We start from the raw sequence: 21,397 nt of genomic DNA on the forward strand, positions 1-21,397 counted from the left end.
CGCCGCCGCTACCTCTTTGTATCGAGATGAGCGGCCAACATGGATGGTGCCGCCGATTAGTCGGCCTCGTCGCAGGCGCACGCATGCCTGACATTAGGCAGAGCTAATCCATCTCCTGAGGCTTCCGTGTGAAACGTTTATGTGGTGTGTTTGGGTTGGTTTGGTGTGACTTGTGGTGTGTTATGTTTGTTTGTTGTGTTTGTAGTGCCTGGTGGAGTGTGTTTTGTGTATTTTGGGTTGTTGGGTTAGGTTGTGTTGGGTTGTCATGTGATTGTGGTGATGAGTGTGGTGGTTTGTGTTGTGAGTTCACTCGTCAATCCAATTAAAAATAGTCTTGGAGGACTACTCGGGCACAGTTAATTGCACATAATTACAATGTACTGGATCAACATCAGCCTCTTTTGTCTTCTCCAGTCTCACACATTTAACGTCGTAGCTTAGCTTCATCTTCACTCCTTAGCTTACCCCTTCCTCTAATAATAATTTCAATTTTGTCTCTTCTTTTTAGTAGCATTTTATTAGTAGCCTCTTGGCTTAGCTTTTTTTTCCCTCTCTCCTTAGCTTAGCTACTTCTTGAAATCTCCTTAGGCTTGTTTTGTCCTCTCAACATTTTTCTTAGCTTAGCTACAGCTTAGCTTAGCTTCTCCCTAGTACTTTTTCATCTTAATGTTTTCCTTTCTCAACTTATAGCCTCTTCTGGGCATCATTTTAGCTTAGCTTCACGTTTGCTCTTTAGCTTAGCTACTTCTTAGCATCTCCTGAGCCTAATGTCTTCTCCTCTCATTAACTTCTTCTTCTTCTTTTTTTTTTACTTGGTTTCATCTCAGTTTAGCTTCTTCATGCTTCCTTGTTTAGCATCCTCTCAGCTCAGCTTCTGCCGATACCTTTTCAGCTTAATGTTTTCTTCAATTCTTAGCGTTGCCTCTTCTTAGCTTAGCTAAGCTTCTTCTCAGCTTAGCTTCTTCACATTTCCTATCAAGTTTGACGTTTTGTTTTCCCAGAAGCTGACTTGGAAGACGAAGGACGTGGACAAGTGCACGGTGCGAGGGAAGAACAGCGTAAGTATCCCATGCGCGCTCTCACGTGCACGCATCCTCGCTCACGTGCACTGACGCTGGATTTATTTTTTTCCTTCTTGGCACCAGGACGAATGTTACAATTACGTCAAAGTTTTGGTGCCCCGCAACGATGAGACACTGTTTGCGTGCGGCACCAACGCCTTCAACCCCACATGCCGCAACTACAAGGTATCACCATGTCGTTATTTGAATGTAGAATTGTTGTGAATGTTGCTGTTTAGCTCCTTGTTAGACATTCATCCTCAAATTTCCCTTAAAAAACAAATACCCATCTCTTATTGGGGGGAGTGTATGCATGTCTCCTTTAAAAGATCAATACATTGTAAAGAGACAAGTATATCAGGTCAGGTCTTGTCATGTTGTGTCGTCAGATGTCGACTTTGGAGCAGGACGGTGAGGAGATGGTCGGTCAGGCTCGTTGTCCTTTCGAGTCACATCAGTCCAACGTTGGGCTTTTTGCAGGTCAGTGGACATTGATGATTTATCACAGTAACTTTACTCATCAGCAATGATTTAACACGGTAGGAAACGGATCTGTGTTTACATTTTTTTATGATCACTTGTATAACTTGCCTAGGAAATCACTATGTCCCGACACTGGTGAGCTATTTTCTGAACATATTGGTGACCGCTGGGCAATGGTAATCGAGTAATCCTCCTTTTATAGGAGATTGGGACTGATCTCTGCCACGAATATAGAAAAAACACTTCAACATAGTTCCTTGGCACCAAGACGGGGCCATCTTGCAGCTTCTTTGGATGTTTCGTGTAGCACAAAAACAGCAAATAGATGACTTTTCAGCAAATAACTCTATAGGTTCCCAAAAATATGCACCACTTTGTGAATTTGCAAGTAGTGAATTACAACAAAGTGGAACACTGTATTTATATAAATGAGAGTGTTATGTCATTTTTTTGTTTTGTCCCGCAGGTGGCGACTTCTACTCGGCAACCATGACTGACTTCTTGGCGAGTGACGCGGTGATCTACCGCAGCCTGGGCGAGAGTCGCCCCGTACTACGGACTGTCAAGTACGATTCAAAATGGCTGCGAGGTAAGCACATGGCGTCGCTGTTGTTGTTGCCGCCATCTCTACAAATGGAGTCATGCATGTCCTGTCCTCGAAACCAGAGCCTCACTTCCTGCACGCCATCGAGTACGGCAACTTTGTCTACTTCTTCTTCAGCGAGATCGCTGTGGAGTACACGTCACTGGGCAAGGTGAGACCCTCGCCAAGTATACCATGTGACCACGCACCTTTATTAAAACGGCATTGTTTTCCTCATTGTAAAAGAGTTTCCATGTCTTTTTTGGGGTTATTGTTCTAACTTAACTCTCTGGTGCCCCCTAGGTTGTTTTCTCCAGAGTGGCGCGCGTGTGCAAGAACGACAACGGTGGTTCTCCTCGGGTCCTGGAGCGCTACTGGACATCCTTCCTGAAAGCTCGACTCAACTGCTCCGTGCCCGGTGACTCCTTCTTCTACTTCGACGTGCTGCAGTCGCTCACTAACGTGCTGCAGATCAACCGCCGGCCCGCCGTGCTCGGCGTTTTCACCACGCAGGCCAACAGGTCGGTACCACGGCGACTAGTTCTGGGCGTACCCCCGCTTCTCTCGCCAAGCGTTGGGTAGACTCCAGATCACCCGTGAGCCTTAATTGTCTGTCTGTGGGATGCAAACGTTTGTCTCTGTGCCCTGTGATTGACTGGCGACCATTCATTTGCATGGCGACTGATCTCACGCGCCGGTCTCTCACTGGTTTTCCCGCAGCATCACCGGTTCGGCCGTGTGCGCGTTCTACATGGACGACATTGAGAAGGCCTTCAGCGGGAAGTTCAAAGAGCAGAAGAACAGCGAGGCAGCCTGGACGCCCGTTCCTGACGAGCAGGTCCCCAAACCAAGGTGAGAATTCAATGCTTAGCCTCTCCTTTAGTTTAGCTTAGCTTTTTCTTACCTTAGCATTTTAGCCTAGATCTTTCTCACCTTTGCGTCTTTACCTTAGCATCTTTTCAACTTAGCGTTCCCATACTTTGGTGTAACATTAGTTGACTTAGTTTCTTCTCGCCTAAGCTTCATCTTGGTTCTCAAGTCTTTATTGCAGCATCCTCTTAGCTTAGCTTCCCGTGACTGTGCTGTTGTTGCCCAGGCCTGGCTGCTGCGCCGGCGAAGGCTCAGCTGCTGACCTGAAGTCATCCACCGCTTTCCCCGACGAAACGCTGACATTCATCAAGTCCTACCCGCTCATGGATGAGGCCGTGCCCTCCGCCAATAATAGGCCACTCTTCACCCGGACCACCAGCAGGTACGCCCGGGATCACAACAATTCCACGAGTCCTTACATGTGTTTCATGGGCTAGCAACCATTAGAATGATTGACAGCATCTGACATGTTGACAGGGGAGACATTTTTTTCAAGATTCCGCTATAAAATAACTACCATTTGTAGGTAAATGTCAAAGGAAGGAATGCAAGATTTTAACAAGTGAATTTCAAAAATGTACCTTTACCTTCATAATATGCCATTTATTCTGGAAATGGTGTATTGTTTATTTCTCTAAAAAGCAGTATTATGTTTTAGAAAGAAGCTTTACATTCATGATAAATTGTTGTTTTTTCTTGTAGAAAAAAGGTATGGTTTGAGATGGACAGTAGACAATTTTTTGTTTTTACAAAAACAAAGTTGTATTTGGTGGGATTAAAAAAAATAAAAATAAAAGAAGAAAAAATATGACTTCATGCGGAGATGATACATCACAATCATATTAGGCTCTTAATTGGCACTAAGCTAATGTACATTGTGGTAATTGTTTTTTTGAGAAATGATTTGTTTGATTGGTGTGACGATTTATTTAAAATTATTTTTACGGAACCCCTAGTTACAGTTTAAGGACCTGCAGGGACCCCAGTATGAAAACCACTGTCATGTAACACCTCCTGCTAAAATGTATGCCGCGGACCGAAGTCCCTGCAGGTCACCCTGGTGCATTCTGAATAAACACACCAGCAGCTGCAGGGCTCCCCGCAGGGCGAGTGATGGCCTGACACTTGTGGAAGCTTCTAAGAACAAAGCAGAAACCATTAAAAGGCTCAAGGTGCCCTTCAGCTTTGCACTTCAGCCGCTCCATGAGAACTTGCGCTTGTATTCAAAAGACGAGCAAGCAGGATCGATGTTGAGTCCTGCAGGCGCGGGATGGATGAATGGATGGATTAACAGGTGAAGGTGAACAAGGACGCGCTGGTGAGGCGGGAAAATCAGATTATTGATTTCTTCAAGTTAGCGTGGGAATAATCACAAGAACCATCCCATCTACAGTCCCTAAAACTACAACAATGTCAAGAACAATTCCAAGCACAACCCCAAGATTAATCCCAAGTATAAGAACAATCGCAAAAACAAAGAGTTTCCCAAAAACAAGACTAGGTCGAACAAACCCAAGAAGAAAACTCGATGGCAGCCACTTATCACAAGATTTGCATGTTGGTGATTGTGACGTTTGTGTTGTCGCAGGTTCAAGTTGACCCAAATCGCAGTGGACACGTCTGCGGGTCCCAACAGGAACTTCACAGTGATCTTCTTGGGTTCGGAGGACGGACGAGTTCTGAAAGTTCTCACCAGCACGGATGGAAACAACCAGACGCTGAGCACGACACTCCTGGAGGACATCAGCGTCTACAACAACAACAAGTAACAACAGAACAGGATGTTTTCCTCTTAGCTGTGCCTAATATTTGTCTCTTAGATTATCTTCTTTTACATTGCTTTTTCTTAGCTTTGTTTCATCATTCCTTATCTTAGGTTCTTCTTATGTAAGCTTTTTGAATAAAAATCTTGAAGTCTGATTCGGGCATTACCTTAACCTCTTCTTTACTTGGGTTCTATTTAACATAACTTTTAGTTTTTTATACCTTCTTTTCAGCTCGGACTTTTCCTAACTTAGCATTTACTTTATTTTTTCTTACTGTAGCTTCTTCTTATCTTAGCCTTTTCTTACCTTATCTTCTTTTTAGATCAGATTTTTTCCTTACCTTGGCTTCTTCTTAGCTTAGCCTTTTCTTGCCGTAGCTTCTTCCGATTTTAGCTTTTTTATTTCCATAGTTTTTTTCTAGCAGAAGCTTTTCTTAGCTTGGGTTCCTTTTGCCTTTTTCTTAGCTTAGCATCTTCTTACCTGGGGTTCCTTTTATCTTAGCTTCTCTTTACTGTTGCCTTTTCTTCGGGTACCTTTTTCTTAACCTTTTCTTAGATTAGCTTATTCCAATCTTCTTCTTTTTTTTTAATTCCTGGCTAAGTATCTTTTTTTTTTTTACAATTGTTTAAATTGTCCTTAGCTTCTGTTCATCTTAGCTTCACATTAGCTGAGCTTTTTCTTTGTTTACTCACTTGAAATACATTATCAACCTGATTTTTTTGAAACATCATAACTGAAAAATGCCACCTTTCAGAATGTAGTTCTAGTTTTTCCTTTTTCATTGTCCTTTACTTCTTCTTAAATTCACTTGCGCGCGTGTGTGCTTTTACCCCCCAATTAAATGTCATGTTTTGCATCAGCAGACCGCTGGCAGGCGTTTATTTTCTGACGACGGCGCGTGAAAGTTCCTTCAACTTGTTCTTGCGGTATCATCTTCCAGATGCAACGTGAGGGGGGAGGAGCGTCGGGTCTTGAGTCTGGAGCTTGACCGAGACCACCACGCGCTATTCGTGGCCTTCTCAGGATGTGTCATCCGCGTGCCGCTCAGCCGCTGCGACGACTACAGCGACTGCAAGACGTGAGTAAGACCTGATACTGTAGCCAATCAGAAACCCGGAAAGAGTCATTAGTGGGAATGACAAAATAACGACAATTAGACAAGTAGAAAAACGTGTACATTTACAGTCATGGACGAAATTATTGGCACCCCTGGAAAATTTCCATAAAGTACACCATTTCTCCCAGAAATTGTTGCAATTGCAAATGTTTTTTGTGTCAAATTATCGATGCATTTATTTCCTTGATGTGCATTGGAAAAAGACAAAAAAACTGAACAAAAAAGTTGACACAATTTTACACAAAATGTAAAAAAATGGGCTTGACAAAATGGTTGGCACCCTTTTAGAACTGTGGGTAAATCAAGTGTATGAGGACATCAGGAGAAAAAATTGCTGAAAAAAAAAAAAACAATCTCAAGGATACAAGACCATCTCCAGAGATCTTGAAGTTCCTTTGCCAACTGTGCGTACTATAATCAAGTTAATAACCTATGGAACTGTGGCTAATCTCCCTACGGAAAAGAAAAAAATTGACAAAAGGATGCAATGCCGGATAGTTCGAATGGTGGATAAACAACCTCAGTCAACTTCCACACAAGTTCAAGCTGCTTTGCAGACTCTGGGTGTCGAAATGTCAGCTCGGGCCATACGTCGTCATCTGAATGAAATGGGCGGAGACCAAGGAGAATCCCGCTGCTGACTAAGAGGCATACACAAAAGCCACGCTGGAGTTTGCAAAAAATGTAGCCTCAATCCTTCTGGGAGACCGTTTTGTGGACAAACAAGTTTTTGAAAAAGCATCTCATTCTACTGTTTATGGAAAAACCAATGAGGCCTACAAAGAAAAGAACACGGTGACTAAAGTCAAACATGGTGGAGGGTCAATAATGTCTTGGGGTTGTTTTGCTGTCTCTGGCACTGAGAAGTCGCTCAGCAGTCGGGGGGCGTCCGCTGAGCCCCCGCCGGCCTTGAAAATCCGGGGGAGAGGGTGTAAATCTCGCGCCAGGCCGTACCCATATCCGCAGCCGGTCTCCAAGGTGAACAGCCTCTGGCATGTTAGAACAAGGCGGGTAAAGGAAGTCGGCATATGTCTTGGGGTTGTTTTGCTGGAATCTGGAGACTATCAAAATGTTTTGGGCCGCAATGTAAGGCCTACTGTCAGAAAACTGGGTCTGCGTCAGAGGTCATGGGTGTTCCAGCAGGACAATGACTCAAAACGTACCTCAAATAGCACCAAGAAACGGTTGGAGACAAAGCGTTGGAGAGTTCTGAAGCGGCCATCGATGAGTCCGGTTCTAAATCCCATTGAACAGCTATGAAGAACTCTCACGTTTGTTGCAAGATACCCTTCAAATCTGAGAGACCCGGAGCAGTTCGCAAAATAAGAGTGGTCCAAAGTTCCATCTGAGAGGTGCAAAAAACTTGTCGATGGTTATGGGAAGCGATTGCTTTCAGTTATTTCTTCCAAAAGGGTGTGCAAGCAAATATTGAGTTGAGGGTGCCAACAATTTTGTCCAGCCCATTTTTTTGCATTCTGTGCATTCTTGCTTTTTTCTTCAGTTTTTCCAATGCACAACAAATACATAAACACATTGATACCAAAAACATTTGTAATTGCAACAATTTCTGGAAAAAATCCAGTGGTGCCTGCCTATCATTTCGTTAATGAGTGTAACTCCTAGCTATGCCTAAAATGGACGGGATTCTTCACAACAGTGACATCATCGACTGACACAACCCCAAACTGTAACCAATCAGAAGCCAAAAGAAAACATTGCTCAAAAAGAACAAATAACAGCAATAATGCGGACTAAAATTGAGAAGGATTCTTGACACCAGCCAAGAACAGTGCGTCATTGTAGAACCTGTTTGTAGCACTGAAGTAAAACACTATTAGTTTTGTTTGACTATTATAGTGTGATAAGGAAGCAATTCAATGCTCTCAGATCCGTTTTTAACGATGTTTACGCTTGTTTTCTTTTTGGTTTGCTCCTTCCATGTTCTCAGCATCACTTTCTATTTTTGGGGAGGAATGTTCAACTCAGTCACCCCCTCCAAGCCTCCCGTTAATTCCCCCCTCCCCCCCACCCCTACCCCCGACCCTCCCGCAGTGTGTAAAGCGAGAGGAAGCATTTCTCCTCCTTCCGGGAATTGATGAAGTCCCATCGCATGCTAACGTCTCGGCAGCACTTACACTTTCACTACTAGATTGGATCCAGCTGATTGACCAGGAGCCAGTGTTGGGGGACGTATAGGGGGGGGGTGATAAATGCGGGGGGAGTAAGGGGGTGTTTTTGGATAGGATTTGGGGGGTGGGGGGGGGGGGATTCATGGAAGCGAGTCCTGCTTAAGCTCTGCAAGCTGGCCGGAGCGCTGAGACACACGCGTCATTTACTGCTTAAATGTCCATTGAGGATGCGGGATCACCACTTGTATGACTTGGATATACCATATATGGGCAAATAAATACATACGACTAATATATGCACACAGAAATACAGTGAACCTTTGTTTCCCATACGTGAAAGCCTGCAATATAGAGAGACCACGTACCTCCCATGCAAGTTAATAAAACACACTTAAACGTGTTTAAATACCATCCATCCATCTTCTTAACCGCGTGTCCTCACAAGGGTCGCGGGGGGTGCTGGAGCCTATCCCAGCTGGCTTCGGGCAGCAGAACTGGTTGCCAGCCATTATTTAGATTCCTTTGTCTGTTCTCAGTAAATCAGATTTTTATGCTAGTCTGTCTTGCCTTGTAGACGCTGCCTGTCCTCTCGGGATCCATACTGCGTGTGGCTGAAGGTTGGAAAGTGTGTCGCCGCCACGTCCGGATTCAAGTAAGTCGCGACAATCTGTCGACAGCGTTATGGCATCACAGTGACATCACACAAACAAGACGTCATTAGCAGACAACTGGATCAAGGCGGGACTTAAGAGCAGCTTGATTGACAGTGGAGGCCTGGCGGTGCGTTTGCTGCCCATCAAGCTGCGAGCGGCTAACTTTTCCACTCCACGCTGTGAGCTTCATTTCCTGGAAGGCCCCTTTTAGTGATGGAAAGAGACGACATTCCGACACAGCGTTCCCGAGCGGCTCGCTGTGGTTTTCGATTTATGAGCCGCCGTCCAATGAGCGAGCGGTTAGGAGAGCGGTAGAGCCGGGCCAGAACATCCGCTCCACATTCCGCAATCCAGAGCAAAGACGCAGACAAAGAAAAACGAGGTGAAATTTCAGGAACGTCGGAAATCAGCGAAGACGACGTCATGAATTCGATCAACATCTGCTTTGTTTTCCTTCTTTGTGGTTGTGAAGAACGTGTACATATGACTAAGGTTACATCACATCACAGGACTCGGGTAACATGTGGAATTTGTGAAACAGGTGACTTGGGCCTCAATTGACATCACATCATGTGACGTAGGTGACGACGTGATATACATGTAGTGAAATGTGACATAGGCTAGCATTTTTTATGCTAGTGACACCTGTGGCGTCATGTGACATTGGTGGAATATGACAGATATCTGACATAGGTGACTTCATGTGATATGAATGGCATCAGGTGACACAGGTGAGTGACTTGGTGACAACATGTCGGAGTCCGTCTGCCGAGAAGAGGCGCTCATGGGTACCAGACAATCTTGATGACATCTTCTTCTACTCTTTTATTTTACCTTTTCCTCTTCTACTTTTTATTTTTGTGACAAAAATGTCACACCGTGGCTGGAAACTCAACTTCTTTCATTTATTTATTTATTTTTTTGTATATGTGTGTGTGTATTATTTCAAGTCGAGGCTGTGACGAAAACGTCTTCTTTTTCTTTCTTTGTGGCGTTCTGCACACGCTGTTCTCCTTCACAGCGCGTAACAAAAAAAGTTTTGTCCAAAAACTTCTACCTTCCAGCAGCACAAGCCACAGCAGGAAGTCTCAACAAAAACAAATGACAGCGTGTTCTGGTGTCGTGCTTTTTGTCTTCATTGCCCGTCTCAGCAGGCAAACATCATCGTCAAGGTTGTTGTATGGGGAAGTCAAAAAAAAAAAAAGTCAAAATAACAACAACGAAAAAACAATTTCACCGGTCACCTTGAAGACAAAAGACTGACCATGTGACTTGATTATTTTGATGTCACATAATGACAAGTTTGTTCAGACATGGAATCATATTGACGAATGGCGTGATTTCATGTGGTCAGAATTCATGTCGCGTATGACAGGGCGCATCATGTGACACAGGTATTTGTAGTATTTGTCAATTTAAGAAATTGTATTAAAAAAATATTTTTTGCTAAATATACTAGGGAAGAATAATAAAAAAAAAAGTGGTTGAGAATACAATTTTTAAGGTATTTATAAATAATGAGTTAAATTAATTTAACATTGGAAGTCATTACTATCATTTATGGAGAATGAAAACAGTTAAATTTCATCCGTGTTTTGTGGAATAACTTAAATGTCTCTGTTATTTGTTTTTTAAACAATTGTGACATTATGCTCTATTGTCATTTTAAATGTTAGAAATAAAGTTGAGTAAATCAAATCACGTGATCCGTTTTTAAAGTTGCTGACGCATGTGTTTTGTGTGTCCACTCAGAGGCGCCTTTGAGCAGGACGTGGAGAACGCCGCTCCTCTCCATCTTAACGCCTGTCACGGTGAGTCCTCCACTTTTGTCTCCTCACAGCATAAACAAAGGCCAATGCAATCCACCACTGCCAGCGTCGTCGCTCGGCTAGCTGGTTAACACGTACTTGTCTTACCGCTGTGTTGATCGGCTCGTTGAATCCTGGAGTTTGTCTTTTTAATCGCGTGAAGCTGACAGACAATCAGTTTGTCGTCAGTCGGCCGTGAAGAACGTTCCAGACGAGATGGCTTATTATTCCGTCCGGCGCTCGTACACGTAGCAAACGTTTAACAACGTCGGCGTCTTCTGGCAGCTGAAAGGAAAAACAAACATCAATCATGTCGGGGTTGCTACTGGATAGCAGCCCCAAACACACATTAGCATGAAGCATTAGCATGTTCCAGCCGTGTAGGGAGCATGCAAAGCAATTGTTTCCGCCACCTCCTGTGATCCCATCCAGAAAAGTGCTTTTTATCTCCTCGCTTGGGTGAGGCGTCTGTGTCGAATGTTGTTTTTATCGCTCGTTTGCGTGACGCCGACAACAATAACAAAGAAGACAACAAAGGCGACAACAAAGACATCCCATCGGAGATGAATCACAGTGGAGAGCGGGAATCCTTGTCGGGGAAAACTAATTCTGAATGTTTTCTTTATTCAGATGTCCTGGCGACCACTCGCAAGCATAACACGCCTCTGGACTCGGCTTACGGTCAGTTCACACATCCCCTTACTTCCTGTCCACAAATGACCACTCGTTCTTTCACATTGAACGCCGCCCGGAAGCTTCCGGAATCTTTCATTCAGGCCGCCCAGTGACAGCTTAAACATGGCGGCCATTGTCCTTAATGGCCTTTATCCTCGGGGACCACCATCCCTGTCATGTCTCATTTGGCTCACCGGCGCCTGTGGCGTGCTGGGAATGGAGTATCGTGACGCGGCCGAGCTGGCCGGCGCTCCGATACGACCCAGGAGGCCCTGAAGGAAAAAAATGTTTGTCACAGCCCGTCTTGGCAGACGCAGAGCCACAATGTGGGCTTTCATTTTGTATCTCTCCACTGACCGCCAACATGACTGAATGGCCGCTAACACCGCTGACCGTTAATGTCACTGACCTCTGTAACACGGCTGACTTACTGAGTGCTAGCATGGCAAACTGCTAATAAGACTGACTGGCTGCTGATGATGCTGAACAAACCACGAGCAAAACAGACTGACCAATAGCATGACAGCTAACCACTGAAGACCACTGACTTGACCGCTAATGGGGCTAACCGCTAATACTACTAACATGACTAACTGACCACCAACATAACTGACAACCAACACAACTGACTAATCACTATGACAACGGACAAAAAAATATTGCCCAGCAGACTCGCATTTACTTCCTGGGGGCGGAGCTAGCGCTAAGCTGGCAGCTTTTGCGCTGCAACGCAATATTCAATACCCGCCGTATGCACTCTTGACGCTCGGCGCTCTTTTGTCTGGTGAAAGATTTATCACGCTAACAAAGCTGACGGATCGCGCAAGGCCGCCACTCGCCTAAGCCCCGGGCGCCATCTTTCTTCCACTTCCTGTCATCTCAACAATGGCCGCCCGCGGAGAGAAAGGCGGAAGATAAACACCCGCCGGCGTATCCAATCAGATAATCCTCCATCGTGTGCGTCGTCGCCATAGAAACAAAAACTTTCAAAATAAATCAAAGGGAAGCGCAGATGGTGACGTGGCGGGACGCTGTCATCTGGCGCGCCTCCAGGAAGATGACAAACGGAGGCCTTTTTCCTCCTTTTAAGAGCCATTTAGAGCGCCGCTAACAGGAGGGCGCTAATGATGCTATCAAGCATGCAGTGTGTCACCAGGACAATATGTCTGCCAAATGACTAGCATTCCACACGTCATAGTTGAACTTCTTTTCAGATAGAAAATGGAAATCGAATGTGACCGACCGCCAACACAACTGATACCTAACACGACTAACGCAACTGACCACTAGCATCACTCATGATTGATTGTCAGACGGTTCACAATGAGGCGTGCACTTAGGCGTTTTTTTTTTCTCTTCCGAATCAGGAAGTTGATTAACGAGTCACTAATTAATCACTGTGTTGCCCCTCCCCTTACTCTTCCTTCCATCCTCCCTCCCTCCGCTGCCACCACAGGGAAGGCCACACCCACAAGCGCCGGCCCGTCCAATCATAAGGAGGCAGGTGACCCTGAAAGAGGTCCAGGTCCGGAGGGCCCTCCCTACGAGGGGGAACAAGGGTCACCTGACTCGGAGCCAATCATTGTGGAGATGGAGGGTAAGGGGGAGGGGCTTGTCCTCGGTGCACTCTGACCTCTTAGGGGTTTGCGCTGCTGGGCCCCATACGGCTGACTAACACAGCTGACTGCCAAAATGACTAAAGTGACTAAACACTAACATGAGGGTTGACTAACTCAATTCATTGTCAACGCTACTGACTGCTAACTCATGACTAGCATTACTGCCCGCTACCACGATTGATTGATGTCAAACGATAACTGACTAAAATAACTGACTGTCAATAAACTGTTAATGCAACTAAATAACACGACTGATTGCTAACACAACCGACTAACACGATTAACACAACTGACCACAACTTAACTGACCGCTAACACAAAACGACATCCCACCTTGGACCGCTTTTTCCTGCACTCTTTTTGGTCATGTCGGGAGCGAATCAGCTGCAACGTTGCTCAAAATTGCAGATTGCCGACTTGTAATTGAATGTTGCAGAAGTTTCTAGGAAGTGAAAACCTCCCTAACATTAGCTTGCTACCAGCAAATAACAAACCACTACAACAGCACATGATATACAGCACAAATTGTCTCCTTGGTGGATGGAGGTCATAAAAAGAGCTTTTGGAGGATTTAGCAGGGAGAAAGTAAGAAAGTGGTTTTCCTTGCCGCCTGCCTCGCCTTCTTGCTGCCGTGAGCTGTCAGAGCAGCGTAAATCCTCACTAAGGATATCAAGAGATGCAACACATATAATGAGAAAAAGAGATAAGAAGACATCACAAGCACAGAAGATGCCCTAGAAACCGAAACACGAGCACAAACCTTCTACTACTAGGACGTTACGAGCTAGCATGGATGAGCACTGGCGTTTTGAACTCCCACTTTATTAGCATTTACAGTGTTAGCATCCATGGTATTAGCATTGAAATAAGTAGCAATTACCTTATTACTGCTTACAAGTTTTAGTTGTTTACTACGTTATTAGCATTAACATGGTTAGCATTGATTTTACTAGTGTTGATGGTATTACCGTGGCATTATTAGTCAAGCATCATTATTTAATTTTGGTTATTAACGATGTTTTTAGTGTTGCCATTTTTAGCATTGGTGTTTTAAGCTTTTGGCATAATTAGTATTGACGTTGTAAGCTTTAGCAACGTCCACCTTGTTAGCATTGATGCTATCAGCATCCATGTCATTAGCACTGATTCAATTGGCATCTGATTGTAATAGACCGTTATTGACATTATTATTAGCATTGGTGTTATTACTGTCGATGTTACACCATTAGATGTGTTAGCATTGATCTCCTTACATAATGTTGACGATATTAGCATTATTAGTGTTGGTATTAGCATACCAGTATTAGTATTGACGTTGATTATTAGTACTGATGTTATTAGCGCTCACTTCATTAGCATCGACAGTATTAGCATATGTCAACGTTATTAGCATCCGAGTTATATTTGTACTTGGTGAAACCATAGCAACCAACTATCCTGAGAAATATTGGTGTAGTGGTGAAGCTGTCCTGAAGAGAAGTTGGAAATTTGCTCCCAGCAGATGGCCTCTGACAAACAAATACTTGAAGAATATTTAATCTTATTCATAAATATTTATAAGTTTAGCGGGTCACAACGTTGCCTGCACAGAAGCGCTGACTCCCGTCTTTAATATTCAAATGTCCATATGGACCAGACACTGATTAAATATGAAAACTTGACCAATCAGCAGCGACGGAACCAGGTCACGTCGCCAAAACCACACGGAATATTAGAAAAGTCTCCAAATTTGAAGATGGCTTTTCTCCAGGAGCCAGCATGCTTTGATTTTGAGCATCACTGCAGCTGATTGGATGCTTGTAGGTCACATGATTATCATGCATATTCAGGAAAAGGATCCGCTGACCAGACTTAAATGTAAGAACATGTTTTAATGTATTTTTATATTTGACCACCGACTGGGCCCACAGTGATGTCATCCCCCTCCTCCCGCTACCCCTCTCCCACCTTATGTGGTCTTCCCTGCCTGACCCCCCGCTTCCTCACAACACCTAACCCAAATCCCCCATCGAAATGTACCCCACCATGAGTCCCCAACATCCCGCCCACCCACCTTAAAGCTGCAGTCAACATGTTGAAATCATACAAACTGACTTCCGTGTGTACTGTGCCTTTAAGTTTGGATGATGGAGCAAAGGAAACTTCCTCGGTGGTGACATATTCCCACTCGAGCCACTGGGAAGTTTGCTGTGGAAGTGCTCTGCTTTGCTGGCGCGTGCATGTGAAGGAGAGAGTGCATGCGTTGTCCGTGCTCTCCGTTTAAAGGTGCAAAAGACGTTTGAGGTTGCTGACTCGGCAGGAGGCAGCACAAGCTCCCTGATTTGTGGGTATCCATGACAGAATAACACGACTGACCATCAACATAAATGCTAACGCTAACGACGGAATGCTAACTTGACTGGCGGCTAACACGACTGACCGATAATGCGATTGGCTAACACAACCAGCCGCTAGCATGACTGGCTAATGTAACTGATTGCTAACACGGCAAACACCGAACATGACTCACTGCTAACGCGACTGACTGCTAACATGCCTGACCGCTAACACAGCTGCCTAATGCAACTGACTACTAGACTGACTGCTAGCATGACTGACTGACTGACTAATGGCACTGACTGCCAACAACAGCTGAGTAATGACATAACTATCTCACGGCGAGCAGTAGCCAATCAGAGTCCAGCATTCACATTCAATTTGTCTCTGTTGTTTTTCCATCCGCCTCGAACAATGCTTTTCTAAAAAAAAAAATTATAATAATATTGAAGGGACGGATACAACTAGCCACCAACACAAATGCTAACGCTAACGGCGGAATGCTAACTTGACTGGCGGCTAACACGACTGACCGATAATGCGATTGGCTAACTCAACCCATTGCTAACACAACCGGCTAACATGACAGACCGCTAGCATGACTGGCTAATGGCACTGATTGCTAACACGGCAAACACCGAACATCACTCACTGCTAACGCGACTGACCGCTAACACAGCTGACTAATGCGACTGACTGCTAGCATGACTGACTGACAGACTAATGGCACTGACTGCCAACAACAGCTGGCCAATGACATAACTCTCTCACAGCGAGCAGTAGCCAATCAGAGCCCAGCATTCACATTCAATTTGTCGCTGTTGTTTTTCCATCTGCCTCGCAGAATGCTTTTCTAAAAAAAAAATAATTATAATAATATTGAAGGGACCGATACAACTAGCCACTAACACAAATGCTAACCGCTAACAGCGGAATGCTAACTTGGCTGACGGCTAACACGACTGACCGATAATGCGATTGGCTAACTCAACCGGCTAACATGACAGACCGCTAGCATGACTGGCTAATGGCACTGATTGCTAACAACGACAACTGACCAATGACATAACTATCTCACGGCGAGCAGTAGCCAATCAGAGCCCAGCATTCACATTCAATTTGTCTCTGTTGTTTTTCCATCTACCTTGAAGAATGCTTTTTTTTTTTTTTTTTAAATATATATATATTGAAGGAGCTCATCGGGTTTCTTCTTGTGGAAACTTCTCTTTTGCCAGGGAACGTTGACGTGAATGTTCTATATGTGCATGCCTGTGTGTGTGCGTGTGTGTGTGTGTGTGTTGGAGTGTGCGCAGAGAATGGAAATGTTTGTATCCGCTGTTGGCGCAGCGACGTTGCGCTGCGATTGCATGTGCGCGTAAACAAAGCCTGAGGCGGTGCCGCTGTCAGGACCAAGAAGTCATTAAGGAACAATTACACGCCCTCTTGAGCTCACACTCACTCCCACTAATTACTGAACTCTTTTGACTTTATTAAAGGAGAAACTCTTGACGACAACTTTCAACAGTTTTTTTTTTTTTTCGTTGGACTTCACACAACATCATACCCCGCCTCTCAACATGGAATGTTTTGACACTCGTATTGCGCTCACGGAGGCATGCGGGTCCATTTCCTGTTCGGGGAATGTTGGATTGAAGTGCTAACGAGCTGGTGTGAGACTTTGGCTGTGGTTTTTTTTTCCTCTCTCTTCATTTTGGAACTTGGAATTTGTTATTCGCTGAAAATTTGGGCTATTTGCTGCTCAAGCCAAAATGAATTGAATGATTACATTAGCGACATCTGGAGGAATCTTGCTAGTTTTAGGTTGAATGTATTTTTTCGCCTATTTGAAATGTCCTGTCTTTTGGGGCGTCTTTGAATACACCATGCGTATTCAAAAGTGAAAGTATGTTTCGGCTTCTCTCCCGAGCAGCTTCTTGTAGTCTGTGTGGTCCACTTCACAGGTTGACCGTATTTCCTAACGTTTATTTTTGGATGTTACCAGCAAAAGGTGAATTTAATGACTTAAAGTAGCACTAAGGAATTTTTCAACCATAATAAAATATTTTCATCACTCTTCTGATAGAACATCCACATAAAACTAGTTGAACGGTACCTTTGCCACGGCCTGAGGGGGTCCGCATCATTTTTACTGGTACTAAGCAACTTTGAGGAGGATGGTGGGAACGCTGCCACACAGAAAACTACAAATGTGCTGACTGCTTTATGGCATACGTCACTTCCCACTTTCCCTATTTGTTACAAAGATGGAAGTCAATTTGAATGTCAGCGCTCGCTGCCGTGAGCTAAAAAAAAAAAAAACGATGCAATGCGCTTGGCCTGATGGGAAATGTGGTCTTCCTTCAGGCATAACATTACCGCTTTTGTCCATATGGCGTCGCCATAATCAGCGTGAACTGAAAGTTCCTTAGTGTTGCTTTAGTAGCATTTGCGCAAAGTAGCAGTGTGCGCCTGTTTGTTTGTCATGTTAGCCTGAATAACACGCTATGATGCTAGCTAACACTGTTGATGAGCGTCATGTGAAGGTGTTTTGTTGTTGTTGAATATTTGAATCCTAGTAATAAACAGCAGTCCAGTGTAGTATTTTGTGTAGTTGACTATAAATAAATAGTGATTAAGGATTGGGCCATGAGTGAAGGATTCCCAACGCAGCCGTTGTCAAGTCCTGCCACACTTTGTTTTTTGTTTTTTTTTTGTGGACAGCCGGTGACGTCTTCTCAAGGACTTGGAGTCAGCGAGCGTGAGGAAAACCTCCCTGAGACACTTTTTTCACTTTGTTGATGGAAAGCAGAGCGGCGCGAGCGCTCTGTCTGTTTTCATTTCCAGTGATTGGAGTTTGTCCTCCCACGACGCGGGGAGGACGTGTCCTTATACTTGATACTTGCGGCTTCAAAACATTGTCTCAAGTGACGTCCCGTCAATCACACGTTGCTCTTTTTTTTTTTTTCTTCTTTCTCCGCTTCGACGTAAACACGCATTCACGCATATGTATTGTCCGTACGGCCGAATTCTTGTGATCATCACAAGCGTCTCGGTGTAAACGTGTCACTTGTCTAATGAAGGAAGGATGAAAAGAAAAAATTTTAATGCGTGGTCACGTGACCGATGAATTCATAGAACTTGTCTTCTATTGTGTGCGTTCAAACAATAGGCTGGCGCAGAAACCACCCCAAAAAAAAAAAAACAACAAGGGCTCATACGGTTTGCTTGGATGTTGCTCTTCCTTGCGTTGTCTTTATCTGTCAGCAGACGTCTGACACTTTCAGGCCTGCAAAGCCTCCTGGGAGTCTACGTCGTTGTCTGCCACGGTTGCCATGACGACCGCTTTCTCGCACACGGGCTCACACAAGTTCTACGCGTTTGTCTGCGCGCTTAGAGGAAATCATCTTCACATTGCTTCTGATTTCTTCAACGCCACGCCCTGCTCATTATGCCAGCAAAAATATTGGGACACGCAGCTCTTCATCTCCATCAAGGCATGCTTGGGAGGAGTTTAGTGTAGAAGAACAAACAATTAATCAATATATATCTAGAAATATTGTGTTGTGAGTGGAGTGATGGACTTGACCACTAGGGCTGGGCGATATGGCCCAAAAATAAAATAACACAAATATTTCAGTCATTCAGGATGATAACGATTTTAATTGATTTTAATCATATAAACCCAACAAACATTGATTTATTCAAAAATAATTCCTGTGCAAAATGTTGAGACGTACACTGATTCTAAATCAGTTTTAACAAAAATGTAACATTCATAGTTAGAAACATTACAACACACAATAACATCTGGATGTCACACAACATTAGAACAACTCTTAACAATCTAGACGACAAAATTCGATTTCCCGATTTGGCAAATTTCCAACGATTCGATTTTTCCTAATGACGATTAATCGAATTAATCCGATTTATTGCCCGGCCCTACTGACCACCGAGGCGATTAGCTAGGATCAACATTGACCAACACGACTGGCTCCTAACACTAGGGCTCAACCGATTAATCGGACGATAGCAGCTATTTTAAAATCGTCAATAATCGACTGACTTTTTTATTTATTTATTATAAACTTTGACAAAGCAAAGATACCTTTCAAACACACACACACAAAAAAAAAAAAATATATATATATATATGTATCAGCTGATTTTTGCTGATTTTCTCTCTGTTGTAAAATTAAACAATTACTAAAGGATCAGAGTCATGCAAAGCAGTCAAATGTTATTCCTGAAATTTATTGTTGTGAGCATTAAGGGACTTGAAAATAAATTATTTTATTCATTATCGGTCATCTCAATTTGATTCTGCCAAATATCAGAATTGGGCATCGGCATCGGCATCAAAAAATTTCTATCAGCCAGGATCGAGCGAACACGACATGACTGACCACCAAATCTGTAACACGATTGACAAAAAAAACAAAAACACGACCGATTGCTAAACGAACAAATTCACGTGACTGCTAACACGAATATAAACAATGTAAGACATTTATAGAAATAAAGTTTCAAATTTGTATTGCAGCAGCCAATCAGAGCTCAGCGTGCACATTCGCATTTTCTCAGTGATGGACTTTAATTGCCCTTGAAGTGATTTTTGTAAAAATTGCAGATTTCCCTCCCCTTCCCTCAGCACCCCCCGTGCATGCTAGCGATCGCGTCAGGGTTAATTCCAGCCTTAAAAAAAAGATGAAAGTTGTGCTCTGCTGCATATTAATTATTGATCAGCGAGCGTGATGACTCGTCATCATCTTAACGGTCATCATCTCGTTACGATCATTAACATCATTTTGGACTTCACTCGGCAAAGATTGCCGCCGCAATTCTGTTGCGTTGGACCACCTGCATGTTCACACACGCACACACGCTAATGAGGCAAACGCGCGCACACCCACCGATGTGTCATGCGGGTTTTCGGGGGGGGGCGGTGGTGTGGAGGAGGCGTGACACCCCCAGATGGTCAGCCGTGTGGTCCAAGGTCGTTTACACACAAATCGCACACGCGCTGCGCCACACACTCGCACACTGTGTCAATTAAGTCCATTTTGAGTGGCGGCCATTTTGTGTGCCGCAGGGGCCTGGGAGGCGGGAAACAAGAATGATTGACAGCTCCTGATGGCTCAATTGTGCTTCTTCCCTCACGAGCCTCTTTTTCCACTCCATTTCTTTTTGCTTTCACAAAAAAATGACTCATCGTGCAGCACGGTGGCCTAGTGGTAAGCACGTCTGCCTCACATTTGATAGGTTGTGGGTTCGAGTTTGCATCAATGAGTGTTTTTTCTTTTTTTTTCTTCCTTTTGGTCTGTCAGTGTTGTGACAGGTACTTGCAACCGATCCAGGGTGCACCTCACCTGGTTCGAGAAAAGTCCGCTGGGATGAACTCCAGCACACGCGCCCTCTAAATTGTCATGAAGAGTGTATGCGGATGGTTGTTTGTCTTTGTGTGCCCTGTTATTGACTGGCGACCAGTCCCTGCTGAACTCCTTCAATATTTCAGTATCTTTCGCTCACTTGATGTGTGCCGCGTCGGGTCGAGAACTTGTTGAGATATTGTTTTTCTGTCCATCATGGCCTTTCATCTTTTAACCCTCAGGCCGTGTTTGCTTTCGCCTCCATTTCAGCTGCTTTGCGGCCATTTTGGGCCACAAACTGTCAGTCTGTCTGTGTTTTTTTTTTGTCTAGTCATTTCTGAACCGCACAATGTACAACCAAGCTAAAAGATGATTTATTTTTGCTATTTTCCCCTTTTTCTTATTAATAGTAGAAGGTTTTTTTTATATCCAGCAGGGAGAGCGCGTCCACTTCTTGTAATCGAAACGAAATGGAGTCATCCGTTTGCTCCATGGGAGCGCAGTAAGCCATTTAAGTACAAAAATATTGCATGAAATTGCTTCCTTGTGCAGTAATTGATAAATGAAGTAATCTGGTAGAAGACATAATAAAATGTTCAAGTGTCAAGTCCAGGCTGGAATCCATTTAGCGCAGATTGTGCGATTCATCCGTCTGTTGCTCCAGTAAATAAAAAAGGAATTTAAAAAAAATGTTCTTTTCACGGGTTTCAACCCACAAAAAAATGTGGTCACGATACTTGAAAGGAACAATTTTAAAGAGCTGACGTTGGATGGAAATAACAAAAATCCACACCTTGGCATCTTTCTTTAATTTACATTAATTTCCAAAAAATATTCATACTCATTTTTGAGTTGTTTAAATTTATACATTTGCACCTCTTTTTTTTTTAAAATAACTAATTTAATAAAATTAGTTTGATCCCAAAGGAGCTTACATAATTGTATTGT

At 43.9% G+C, this 21,397-nt stretch overlaps 1 protein-coding gene across 6 annotated transcripts in view; it reads left to right on the top strand.

Annotated features, from left to right (window-relative positions):
- The window catches only part of sema6cb (semaphorin 6Cb), a 157,757-nt gene that overhangs the window by 132,995 nt on the left and 3,365 nt on the right, over positions 1 to 21,397 (top strand). For 5 of the 6 annotated variants that reach the window (XM_077576262.1, XM_077576263.1, XM_077576261.1 and 2 more), the window contains 14 exons: positions 1,002 to 1,058; positions 1,146 to 1,247; positions 1,451 to 1,541; positions 2,011 to 2,133; positions 2,211 to 2,299; positions 2,431 to 2,648; positions 2,848 to 2,979; positions 3,224 to 3,379; positions 4,586 to 4,762; positions 5,704 to 5,841; positions 8,584 to 8,661; positions 10,415 to 10,473; positions 11,101 to 11,151; positions 12,602 to 12,742. In XM_077576262.1, coding sequence (XP_077432388.1) covers positions 1,002 to 1,058; positions 1,146 to 1,247; positions 1,451 to 1,541; positions 2,011 to 2,133; positions 2,211 to 2,299; positions 2,431 to 2,648; positions 2,848 to 2,979; positions 3,224 to 3,379; positions 4,586 to 4,762; positions 5,704 to 5,841; positions 8,584 to 8,661; positions 10,415 to 10,473; positions 11,101 to 11,151; positions 12,602 to 12,742 — 1,612 coding nt within the window. The remainder of the gene's footprint in view (positions 1 to 1,001; positions 1,059 to 1,145; positions 1,248 to 1,450; positions 1,542 to 2,010; positions 2,134 to 2,210; positions 2,300 to 2,430; positions 2,649 to 2,847; positions 2,980 to 3,223; positions 3,380 to 4,585; positions 4,763 to 5,703; positions 5,842 to 8,583; positions 8,662 to 10,414; positions 10,474 to 11,100; positions 11,152 to 12,601; positions 12,743 to 21,397) is intronic. The other variant, XM_077576266.1, reaches the window with a different exon arrangement.

This window comes from Vanacampus margaritifer, chromosome 9, assembly GCF_051991255.1.
Source record: "Vanacampus margaritifer isolate UIUO_Vmar chromosome 9, RoL_Vmar_1.0, whole genome shotgun sequence".
In the NCBI taxonomy this organism is placed as follows: Eukaryota; Metazoa; Chordata; class Actinopteri; order Syngnathiformes; family Syngnathidae; genus Vanacampus; species Vanacampus margaritifer.